Consider the following 13,369-nt stretch of genomic DNA (forward strand, 5'->3'; position numbering starts at 1 on the left):
AACTAAGAAGAACAGATCTTAAGGATTAATGATTTTTCATATTCTATTTACGTTTGGCTTATAGAGTAAATTACTCTTTTGCAGCCAATGACCTCCACAGTTTTGACGCCAACATATTTCAATATCATTATAAAAACACCTCAGGAAGTGTATGGGTAGGGAGGAGGACATTCCTAGACTCCACCTGAGAACACACACACACAACATGTCTGATGCTCAAAAACCAAGATCACATTCTGAGTTGAGCAAAGAGATCTCAGAAAGTGGGGATGGCAAAGCATTCACGTCCTTTGCAATAGCATTTTTAGTAAAGAGAGGGCAGGAGAAGAAAGAGAGGGTTTGTGAAAGCCCACAGGAAGGAAAACCGGGCTCCTATGGAGCCCAATGTCCAAACTCTACTTCTGAACTGGTATTATTATTATTGTTTTTAGCACATCGTAGTTTGTGGTAAATGGGAGAGCCAGAGGGGAACCAGGGACTGTGGAGACCATTGCATATAAGCATATGGTTTCTGCTCCAGATTTTATTGGGTTCTGTAACATATTCTCTCTTCAGTAGATTTTTTCTCAAGGTTCAACATGTTCACAGGGGCAAATCTGATATGCAGATCCCTATCATCGGGGAAAATACAATATCTTACTGGATGTCATCATGTGGGAGCAAATGTATTGTTCTCCTGCCCCCAAAGTACTTGGTACACATAAGACACTTACCAGCTACAAAAACTGTGTCTTCTTTGGACTTTAATTTCACATCGAAACACACAGTAGCATTTATGCATACTGTTTCCTTTCCTTCCACACGGCAGTTTTTCTTTTGGATATTCACTTTATTGGGTTCAAAATTCATGGTCACTTTAACTACAGCCACATCTCGGGACCTACAAACAGAAACAATGATGATTATTTCCCTATCTTCATATTTAATGAATGCCATCATTATGGGAGTGCAGTGTGAATGCGCTGATGGGGACTCTTTTTTGTGTATAGTTGGGCTCGCAGGAGTCACTTTCTTTGGTGATTTTTAAAAAAGATTTATTTTTTATTATTTTTAACGATTTTATTTATTTGAGAGAGCGAGTGAGTGTGAGAGAGAACATGTGCATGAGCAGAGTGCAGTGTTTTCTCTCCCCAGGGAGGCCTACACACTTTCTTTCCTTCCTCTAATAAGATGGTATTTAAGTCTGAATTCTAAGCCACCTCAAAGAATTACTCATTTTTCTCTGGGTATCTCCCATGTATACATGGGGTATGCGTGTTAATAAACTTGTTTGTTTTTCTCTTGTTAATCTGTCTTTTGTTACAGGGGTGTCAGCCAAGAACTCAAAGGGCTAGAAGGAAAATTATTTTTCATTCCTTACAGTTCATAAGCCAAAAATCTGTTTTGCCTATGACGGAAGGAAGATGGAACCACGTGCTCAGGTGCAACCTCAGAACCAAAACCGCATTTTGGGAATCTTTGAGTTTGTTCCCAATCTGGAAAGAATCCCAAGGCCCGGGGACAACTCTTGTGCACTGGAATACTCGTACAGACAAGTACGAGTACTATGGCTACGTATCTCGCGAATACATAAGTCTTTGACTTGCTTCTGCATTAAAAAATTCTAATGATTTTTCTTTTAAAACATCTTACCCATAGAAGACATGGAAACATAAAAAAAGGAAACAAGGAAAACAGAAATCACTTGTAATTCTACCACTCAGCAATAATCACCATTAATATTTGATATGCTTCTTTTCCTCTGCAGAATGCTCTATACGTATAGATGTGTGTGTGTGTGTGTGTAGAGAGAGATACACATATGCAAATACATCCATACATACTTTTAAGGCATCATAATATAATGAACAGATTTCCAATATCTGTATTTTTCTGGGAACATTATTTTTAATGGCAATATACTATTCCAACATATGCATGTGTTGTAATCTATTTACTCGGTCCTTCATTAATTTATTTTTTAAAAAACTAGTTACTACCATAGTACTGTGATGACTCTAAAGATTATATATCTTCAATGTAGATCAAATCTTTAAAAATTTTTAGGAAACAAATTCCTTGTTAAAAAGTATGATTATTCTAAGGCTCTTTAACACTTACTGGCAAATACCTTCTAATGCCTTTTAACCAGTTTTCTCTTTCACCAGCACTGAACTAGCATGTCTAATTCCCTGCTTAGTAGTTTGGATCCTTCAGGAATGAGGCTGCCTTGACCACTTTCCACTGCACATCCCTCTGCCCCAACAAGGTCTTTAAAGGGGTTATGGTGCAATTTATTCCACAAAATGGGGCTCTCCATATCTGCTCCTGGAAGTCCCTGATTGGGGTGGGCTTCTGTTTATTGCCTGCCACCTATATCCACTCTCAATCCCTCCTTTGGCATTGTAAATCTTGGTCTTCGTGTCCCTGTCTGTTGGTCTGGTCCTTTCTGCTGGGCAATGACAGGGTACAACTCTGTCATTTTGGCCCATCAGTGATAAAGCACTGACTGGGGGTAAAAGAGGACAAGTTTTCAGAGCTTGTTTTTTTTTTTTAATTTTCATTCATTTATTTTTTTAATTAATTTATTTATTTTCAGCATAACAGTATTCATTGTTTTTGCACCACACCCAGTGCTCCATGCAATACCTGTCCTCCCTATTACCCACCACCTGGTTCCCCCAACCTCCCACCCCCTGCCCCTTCAAAACCCTCAGGTTGTTTTTCAGAGTCCATAGTCTCTCATGGTTCACCTCCCCTTCCAATTTCCCTCAACTTCCTTCTCCTCTCCATCTCCCCGTGTCCTCCATGTTCTTTGTTATGCTCCACAAATAAGTGAAACCATACGATACTGGACTCTCTCTGCGTGACTTATTTCGCTCAGCATAATCTCTTCCAGTCCCGTCTATGTTGCTACAAAAGTTGGGTATTCATCCTTTCTGATGGAGGCATAATACTCCATCGTGTATATGGACCACATCTTCCTTATCCATTCATCCATTGAAGGGCATCTTGGTTCTTTCCAGTTTGGCGACCGTGGCCATTGGGGTACAGATGGCCCTTCTTTTCAGTACATCTTTATCTTTGAGGTAAATACCCAGTAGTGCAATTGCATGGTCATAGGGAAGCTCTATTTTTAATTTCTTGAGCTTTTTAAGAAATCTTTGAAACAAAACTGGAGAGTAAAAATTGCCCTATAATGTGTGTGTGTATATATATATACACACACACACACATATATGTATATATATGTATATATATATATTTTTAAAGATTTTATTTATTTATTTGACAGAGAGAGATCACAAGTAGACAGAGAGGCAGGCAGAGAGAGGAGGAAGCAGGTTCCCTGCTGAGCAGAGAGCCCGATGTGGGGCTCGACCCCAGGACCCTGGGATCATGACCTGAGCTGAAGGCAGCAGCTTAACCCTCTGAGCCACCCAGGCGCCCCATAATGTATATATTTTTAATAGGAGAGTGACTACACTAAATATTTTTGAGTTAAGGTTATCATAATACATTAATCCAGGATTAACAGTTTAACAGAAACTAACGGTATCCTTTGTTGCTGACACTGGTGACTTCCGGTTTGGAGCCCTGCTTCCGGGTGAGCCCTCCCCAAAGTCAGAGCTACTTGCTGCCCAGCATTCTCCTTTCCTAGGCACCACCTTACAGTTTTCTTTCCCCCCTACTGTACAGTTAAGACATTTTTAACATAATGATTATTATCTGTGTATAGTTTACTGTACAATTTTTATTTGACCATAAGTTCTTAAACATTATCTCTATTTTTAGTTAGAATTTTTTTTTCAATTTTTTTTTAAAGATTTTATTTATTTATTTGACAGAGAGAAATCACAAGAGAGGCAGGCAGAGAGAGAGGAAGGGAAGCAGGCTCTCCGCTGAGCGGAGGGTCCGATGTGGACTCGATCCCAGGACCCTGAGATCATGACCTGAGCTGAAGGCAGCGGCTTAACCCACTGAGCCACCCAGGTGCCCTTTTTTTCAAATTTTTAAGTTGAAGTAGAGTATATAATATTATATTAGTTTCAGGTTTGTAACATAGTGATTCAATAATTGTATTCATTATGCTATGCTCACCACAATAAGTGCAGTTACCATCTATGTATGGTATGGTAAAAATATTATATATATATAATATATATTGCATATGTTATATATATACACATTTATAATAAAAACAGACAACAATGCACAATTATCTAATTATACATATTAGGTAAATGAGTGAAGAGTCAGTTATCCTAAAAAGTTTGTGAACTGCTCTGGCGTGCCTGTGTGGCTCAGTGGGTTAAAGCCTCTGCCTTCGGCTCAGGTCATGATCCCAGGGTCCATGGGATCAAGTCCCGCATTGGGCTCTCTGCTCTGTGGGGAGCCTGCTTCTCTCTCTCTCTCTGCCTGCCTCTCTGCCTACTTGTGATCTCTGTCAAATAAATAGATAAAATCTTTAAAAAGTTTGTGAACTGCTTAACGTTAGGCATGTTTTCTTGTTTATATAATTCTCTATGAAGCCCTCTTCTTTCCTATGCTGCCCCCTAAAACAGAATATCTACCTTAGCGCCAAGCACATAATAAATACCCCAAATTAAGAGGTGGTTCTACTTGTTCCTTTAATATGGTTTCTCCAATTTAAGATTTGATGACACCTTCAGCTTCTTTAACTACATAACTTTTATCTAAATAATGGGGTACAAAAGAAAACAGGTATTTGGTATGACAGGAAGTCCAATCATACTCTGATCTGAGCTATGAAGCTGTTTGTGAAGTATTATCCGATGAATTGGATGTTATTAAAATACATACCAGAAGAGGGCAGCACCACCAAGGCCCCCAATAGTCACATCAGTCAGACCATCGCCATTTAAATCCATTTCTCCGTGGATAGACTGGCCAAAAAATTTTAGTGTCTTGCCGTCTCCACCTGATGGAATACGCTGTGAAAGTCCCAACAGAGAGTTTTTATGCCAGAAGTGTCTCTTCAAAAACAGTTTCAAATAAATCTGAGAACTTGGACTGGGCAACAAAAAATGAAAATTATAGATCTTTTGGAAACCTGCCTAAGAAGCCCCTCATGTGGTGACAAGCTGAATTACTCAGTTGTTACCAAAGGTTATTCTTTTTATAGTGCAGACAAAATAATCCGGGGTAACTGACACCAGAGAGAGGGGAAAAAAATTTTATAACGTCATCTTGTCTAATGCTCAAGGAAAACATTGTGAGTAATTGGCTCTCCTTTCTAGTTCCCACTCAGTCCCATAGTGCAGAGATATTTAAAGATACTGGAGTCTTGAAAACACACCACACATGCAAGAGAGGGAGCAGAAGTTTGTCACAGGGGTCAGTTTGGGGTTTACTGAATTTGGGGGGGTAGCTATAAATAGCACATTCCATCAAATACATTTCCCAGTATATGATCTTCTTTGCTAAAAGTCAAGGGCACTATAAGCTCAATAGGTACAAATGAATGTGGAGTTCCTGATGACTGATTTGGGCACATACCCGCACAGAATGTGTTTAATATTCGTACTTCCTGACTTAGCTTTGGTTCAAACTGATAATACTTTAATAGAACCTGATGGCAAGGAGACAGGACTGACAGACACTCCCTAAACTTGAGGTCTTCTTGAAAACCATAAATTAAGAAGCCAAATAAGGCAAGCCAGATGGAAACATTTTTCATGCTGAAAGGTTTGCGGCTCATTGGGAAGTATTTCCTTATTTTCAGCAAACGAACCAGAAACATCTGCCTCATTGGTCCTGGAGGAGATCATTCAGTTTGATTCCGGATTATCACCTACACAAACAGCACCTCTGGTTACTATGGAAACAAGCGAGCACATCCTCACATATCCTTTGGAAAGCATTTTGCCAATAATTAAGCAAACTCAGCTGTAATATTCTTTTTTGTTGTTATTTAAAGCTGCACCTTGAGTAACTACCATTTTACAAAATAAATTTCTTATGACAATCTATCCTCTTATTAATGATTTAAACATCCTCTTTTTTTTTCTATTGCAAACACCATTTCAGTAAGTTTTCAGGATTAATAGTGAAGGAATAAAGCGGCAGAACACAAGAAAGAAATGCCTTCCTGCAGTTCCTCCTTCTGTCATGTTCCCGTGGTTAATATTGCTTCTTTTCAGTTAAGTAACACCATGAAAACTTTTGAATTTTTTGAAAACAAATAATTTACTAAGTGGATGGAAGTTTGTTACTGAAATATGCCCTTTACTTTATTGTCTCACTAATGTCATTATGACTTTATGAAAAATAAAGTACAACTTCACTTGAATTCTGTTGACTATAGTACAAAAAGAACAACTATGAAAAAGAAATAATTGATGTTCTGATTTTCTTTTCATGTTATGTAAGTAGTTCAATGACTAATTACTTACGGTTACTTAAAAACAGACAATTACATTAGAAGAATTCCTTTAAACTCTCCTACTTTTATAGTGTGTTAAATACTTCTGCAAATTGGTATTTTTCTTATGCAGGAAAAAACTGCATTTATGGATTAGAACCATTAACTGATAATAAATTTAAAACCAGAACAACAAAAATCCCCTGCAAGTTAAGCTTAGTTATTCAGATTTTTTTCCAAGAGGGATTATTTGTGAGGAAATTATAAACCTTCAGGAATCTAAATTTAGTTCATAAAAACATGCCAATTTAATTCATAAACATAAATGTTTGCAATTTCGTTATAACACAGATACTGAATATAAAAACAATAACTTCATCTTCTTTATTTGCTAAATCATGTCATTAGTATTCTCTTATTCCGAAAGTGGTATCCTCTTTTTAGGATCAGACACATTGCAACTGTTAAACTGTATCGTTAAAAAGTGTTCATTTTTGGGGGGTTCTTGTTTGACTATTCCGAGAGTTCAGATCATGGAGACGTGGCAAACAACAACAGGCCAAAAAAAGACCAAAAAAACAAAACTAGATAAAAGAATAAAATACAAAATAATGCTTCTGTAAAGAAACCTTAAAAGAGAATTAAATCTAGTTTCCAATAAAGTCAGAAGAAAAAACAAATCAAATAACTCATGAAGCAAGACAAGAAGCAAGCCTAGCATTGAACCCACTTATCATTTCAGGGTGGAATGTGTAGGTTTAACTTCTTACTTGTGCGTACTCTTTCCTGATAGTTTTGCCACTCCCATGATAAATGTACACGGCTCCCCCATGATCATCTTCCAGGGGTGCTCCTATCACAATGTCATCAAACCCATCAAGATTGAGGTCTCTCACAGCAACGACAGCTGTTCCGAAACGAGCCCCGCATGGCTCATTTTTGTTTTCTTTTGTGCATGAATTGTGCTTCAGAGATGAGCAGCAAGTCTGCTTAATGGGCTCCAGGCTCATTTGATATTCAAACCTTGTCTGGAAGAAACATAAACAGGATACTTATGGATTTCTGTCATTACTACAGCACAGTGAAATTTTTAAGTACATGCTAAATCACCACTGTTAAAAACCATTTGTACATCAACAGTAAAGTTTGTAAAATTTCTTAAAAAGGGTGCTTATCTGAGAGCCAAGTTAAAGATTTTAAAGAACAGACTGTAGAAATGGGGAAGAAGGCATATTGAGGATTATAATGAATTCTGTTTTTAACACAACCAAGTGAGTAGAGGACTCCCAGAATGTTTTAAAGCCAAAGAACTGAATTTTAAAATCCTTAGTTCAAGTCTTTATCCTTCCTTCATCCCAAATCTGCTTCTTTGGAAAGTCTCTATATAGTCTCCTTTATAGGGCAAAAAGGAAATTACTCTATCCAAAAACCAAATGTTTCCTAAAGCTATCTAGAGAAAAAAACAAACAAACAAACCCCAAAAAACTCAGTAAAGACAGGACTAGTAATGATGGACAGGAACACATGTTCTAGGAAAAAAGGGGAAAACAGCACAGGACCAAAAAAATTGATGAGAGGAAGCAAACAAAATAATAGGACAAAAGATATATAATTTATGAATTAAAAAATTAGTTGGAGAGACTCTAAGAATTTAAAAAGCTAAATAGGTGAATACTGACTTTGCTGTAGATAACAAAACAAAACAAAAAACTCTTCTAATGAAGAAATCAGAAATTATTTCACCTAACATGATGTCTAAAGTCAGGAATGGCAAACAAAATCTCACTTCAGCCTATTGAAGTATTCCAAAGACCATAGTAGTTTGCTGAAACTGGTGTCACAGCCTTAAAACACACAACTCCATAGTCTCTCTGCTTCCCCTACTTTAACTGTTTTGACAGCTCATGCAGTTTTTTTTAAATTTTTAACTTTTTATTAACATATAATGTATTATTTGCCCCAGGGGTTCAGGTCTGTGAATCATCAGGTTTACACCCTTCACAGCACTCACCATAGCACATACCCTCCTCAATGTCCATAACCCCACCACCCTCTCTGTACCCAACTCCCTCCAGCAACCCTCAGTTTGTTTTGTGAGATTAAGAGTCTCTCATGTACCCAATGCAGTTTTAACTGTTAATGTTCCCAACACCTCCAGGCTGGAGCGATAAACGGCTGCCCTGTGAGTTTATTTAGCAGTTTAATGAAACTTATCTTTATTTTATATTTTCTGCTAAAAAAGAAGAGCTCACATCTCCAAGTAGAAAACATCTAACGATTTGAACTACCTTACTAGAATTCTAAAATGTTCATTAAAAAACTGAGGAGTTGGTGGGGACAAAGAGGCCCTGAAAAATTCTTTGCTCCTTTTCCCAAAGTGAGCACAAAATTGGAATTGCGTTTCTTATTTGAAATGGAAAGAAAGGAAGAGCTATTCCTGAAATTCTACCAAACTCAGAGCTACCATTACCTGATTCAGAGCATATACGTATACTTTCCCTTGTTCCTCTTTCTCTGTTCCCATGTACATGGGAGCTCCAACCAGAAGAATGTCGGTATTAGAATCTTTATCAATGTCAACCGTCGTTAAAACACTGCCGAAGTAGGAACCAATCTGGGGTACAAAACAAAACAAAATAGTCTGATGAACATTGGAAATTCTCAAGATAGCTAACAGCCTGCACTTCTTTTACTTATCCTAATCTAGAAGAGTATTTGAGATTCAGACAGACATAGAAATAAAAATAAAACATAGAAATGGACTCTACCCGAGAGCTCTTTATTGGCTCTTGTGAGGGGCTACTAAACAGGCAGACCCGCGCTTGAGGATGAACAACCATCATAGATTGTGCAGCCTCAGTGTAAGAAAAATGGGTTCCTTTAGATTTCATCCTAACATTTCTTTTTTCTCCCAAAAAGCAGAAAAGTAATGCCACCAGGATTTTTTTAAGGAAATAAAATGAGATTAAACAATAAAAGGTATTCTGGGATGGCTTCAATATATGTTTATATGTATAATGTATGTATTTATGAAATAGGTACATATCTATGTATATATGTATAAAAATATGAAATAAGATACAATAGGAAGAACTAATTTGTCTTGGGATACTAGTGCAAGGAATTTCTCCTTGTAGATTCAGAAGATTGTTTACTCATGCACCTGATAAATTATTGAACACTGCATCTGAAACTAATGATGTACTATAAATTGGCTGATTGAATCTAAATTAAAAAAAAAAAAAAAAAGAAGACTGGGGCACCTGGGTGGCTCAGTCGGTTAAGCATCTGCCTTCAGCTCAGGTCACAATCTCAGGGTCCTGGGATGGAGCCCCGCATTGGGCTTCCTGCTCAGTGGGGAGCCTGCTTCCTCTCTCTCTCCCTCTCCTCTTCCCCCACAATGTTCTTTCTTGCTCTCTCTCTCAAATAAATAAATATTTTTTAAAAAGATTGTTTCCTCAACAAATGGCTAAGTCTTGTCCTAGCACTTGTGGAAGATAGAAAAATATAAAAGGATTGCAGGGAGACAAACCCCTCGCAGCAATGTTTTGTTTTTTAAAGATATGGATGCATTTTAGGGAAATGCAGGAGACTTACACTTCATTATCTAAGTGCAATAACCTTTCCAAATTTTGATCTGTGCTTAATATTTGATGCTCTTGATAACTGTTTTATTGAAACTTCCTGTATTGGTTTCCATGATTTTAATTTTCCTCTCTTGATTCTGCCATAATATCACAGGCCACCCTTTGTTTTCATCTTTGCTGGTTCCTTTTCCTCCTCTCATGGCCCAGGTTTTGGTGTCCCCTAAGCTAATACCTGCACTTTCCCCCCATTCTCTTTTTCTAGGTGGCCAATCCTTCCAAACATTTCTATTACTGAAAATTACAAATTTCATTCAATCTTCCTCTCAAGGCTCCAGTGCATTCTTAGACATTGCTAGACACTCAGTCAACTGCTAGACGTTGGCTTTTGAATGTCCTCTCCTCATAGGTTATAAAGGATTTAAAAGGTTTTTTCCCCCCCTAAAGTTGAATTAATTACAAACATAAATAAAATACTGTAAGATCTAGCAAACTTAGGGCTTCATTCCCCCATGACAATAGCCATCTGGAGCTGAGTGGGAGCTAAATGTTTAGATGGCTCATGAGCTGTCCAGTCCATGGTTCCCACCACTTCCTGCCGTCTTCTGTGTAATAGCTTTATTTATTTACTTTACATTCCTGACACCCATAACGATTTGAATTTGAGCTCACTGTTACAGGAAATTGTAAAACCAAATGCCATTTAAAAAAAGCATCTACACTGCTTGAGTTGCTGACATTCTAATAATGGTGCCACCTTTCTCTCAGATTCCCAGGCTTGAAACTTAAATCATTTATAATTTAAGTCATTGTAACTTTCATGAGCAATTTTTCACAAAATTTTCACTTCCTGTCTTGTAGACAATTAACAGAGTGATATCAGACCCAAAATGTCATACAAAATGCTTCATTTTGCAACCCTGTCAGTTCCTCCTTATTTATGTCTACTACACTCCTTCCTTTTCCATTTTTATTGGTGATACATCATTTCAGGCTCTCCTCACCTTAGCCTTTTTTAGGTTGTTGATGAACTTTCTGATTATGAATGTGGGCAAAGGGCTAACAAATCCCTTTCACCAAGTTTTATTATTTTATATATATGAGAATCTTTATATAACTTTATATAACTCTGTTCTCCTGGACATCTGTGGGGGAAAGGAGTTCAATTATATTATGAAGCAATATTGAGAGTGGTAAAAATAACCTCTGGTTGGGATGTTGCATTTAGGCTGTGGGGATTTACAGATACCTGATGGAGCTAACATAGGTTGGGCTTCCCAGGATGACTCTGACACCAGCACGCCCTTAGCAGAAGCCCTGGCAGCTATGTCTATGGTGTCATTATGAAAGATATTGGCTCCTATAGGGCATTAAAGAGAGGGCAGCTCTGTCTTTGCCTGAGGTGTCTGTCTCCTCTCACCCCTGTTCTGCTGCACTGGGCAGCTGTGAGTACACCTGCAGGGGATGAAGGCTGATGTTGCCCTGCCTTGTGGAGTAGCTGGTGATGGGAGGAGGGTATAGAGTCAGTTCGGTGAGCTGGGATATTTAGTGAAGCCCAAATACTGCAATGCAATACTAACCAACAGCATAGATGTTTCAGTTAAAAAAATATTTACATATAGTTATGTTTGTATATTGGAGGTATAATTTCTCAAACTACTTTTATTATTCAATATCACCTAATGAGAATTTTTTTTTATTTTACATAACTTACTATGACTTCCAGGAGAAAATCCAAATTCTTTAGTTTGCCATTCAAAATCTCACACAGCTGGGGTCTGAGTTATCTTTTTAACTGGCTCTTCTGCTCTTTCTACCTATCTACGGTCTATCTTTCCTTCTAGACTAGCACAAATCTTATCTCGTATTAAGACTTTGGCACCAATCCTAGCTTGAAACAATCTTTCCACCTTCTGCATTTACTGTCTACGCCATTGGCATTTTCCTGCTTCTTAATGTTTTAGAGCTTTTTCTTTATATGTATATATTTGTACACCTGTATCTACATCATCATCCATCCATCTTACCTCCATATCCATGCAACTGATTTGGTTCTGAGGCCAAAGATGTAGGTATTTTAATCTCTGCAAGGAAGTTAACACTGGGCCCTGTTTAAGGTTGATGTTGACTATGAAAGTATTTTTTCTTTTTTAAAGATTTTATTTATTCATTTGATAGAGAGACAGAGCACAACCAGGGGGAGCAGCAGAGGGAGAGGGAGAAGCAGACTCCCCGCTGAGCAGGGAGCCCGGTGTGGGCCTGGATCCTAGGACTCTGGGATCATGACCTGACCCGAAGACGGGTGCTCAACTGACTGAGCCATCCAGGTGTCCCAGTACTTTCTCTTTTTTTTAAAGTTTAGGACAATTGATGGTTAATTTAAATTTACATAGAGTATACACGGATTAAATTAAAACAATAATTTTCAAGTTTACCTGTTCTCCACTGAGTGTCTGGAGAATCTTGATGTCTCCATTTTCCATCCTGTAGATGACAACCTGGCCCGTATGATTGTACCTTGGCTGTCCAGCAATGTACAGCACATCTCCAGAAATAGTTGCGGAGCTCACTGTGTAACCTGACAAAAGAGAGGTGCCAGATATCAGATACACTATCTGACCCCTTAAAGTCTGCACAGAATAAATTAAGATCCACTTTAAATGGCTGGGAGAATTATTTTTGTATGTTTATATAGATTTCTCTTTTTTGGAAAATATTTATTTTTTAATGCAGGGAAGTTTATCTCTGTAGAAGCTTTTAGCATGCTCTCTGATTATCTACCGTGACTGCTTTGTCCACCCCCAGTCTCGGTTTTTCATTGTTTAAAGGCAGAAATGATATAACAATGATGACAGAAGAAGAAAAAAACCCACAAAAAAATCCCTCGTAATCCCAATTCACCACTTTGTAATAAATCGGTTGTACTTTACCTGGACATATTTTATAGAACCTAATAATTATAATAATTATTAATTTTATTTTATTATTTTATTTATTATCATCCATTTTATAAAATTAGTAATTTTATACATTTGGAATCATAGCAAATGTAAGCCTTTTCTGTGTTGCTGCTGTAAATTCTGATTTATTTTTATTTATTTTTTAAAGAGAGAGAGAGAGAGAGAGTGTGTGTGTGTGTGTGTGTGTGTGTGCATGTGCGCACGAGGGAGGTGGAGAGAATCTCAAGCGGGCTCCATGGCCATTGCAGAACCTTAGGCAAGGCTCTATCTCAGGACCCTGAGATCATGACCTGAGCTGAAATCAAGAGTCAGACATTTAGCCGACTGAGCCACCCATGTATCCCTGCTGTGGTAGATTTTTAAGTAGTAATTTTAAGTAGTTGGTGTTTATTTCTCTGAGTTAAGGTAATCAAGGGATTACCTTTCTACCACTGGACCACTTCCTACATAGTAGGAAATGG

The 13,369-nt window shown here is 37.7% G+C and overlaps 1 protein-coding gene across 2 annotated transcripts in view; it reads right to left on the reverse strand.

The window, feature by feature from the left end:
* Nucleotides 1-13,369, reverse strand: part of ITGA1 (integrin subunit alpha 1) — a 168,420-nt gene that overhangs the window by 37,414 nt on the left and 117,637 nt on the right. For both annotated transcript variants that reach the window (XM_045998899.1, XM_045998900.1), the window contains 5 exons: nt 12,384-12,526; nt 8,835-8,978; nt 7,135-7,392; nt 4,804-4,934; nt 714-880 (listed from right to left, as the gene is read on the reverse strand). In XM_045998899.1, coding sequence (XP_045854855.1) covers nt 714-880; nt 4,804-4,934; nt 7,135-7,392; nt 8,835-8,978; nt 12,384-12,526 — 843 coding nt within the window. The remainder of the gene's footprint in view (nt 1-713; nt 881-4,803; nt 4,935-7,134; nt 7,393-8,834; nt 8,979-12,383; nt 12,527-13,369) is intronic.

This window comes from Meles meles, chromosome 3 (genome assembly GCF_922984935.1).
Source record: "Meles meles chromosome 3, mMelMel3.1 paternal haplotype, whole genome shotgun sequence".
NCBI classification, from domain to species: domain Eukaryota; kingdom Metazoa; phylum Chordata; class Mammalia; order Carnivora; family Mustelidae; genus Meles; species Meles meles.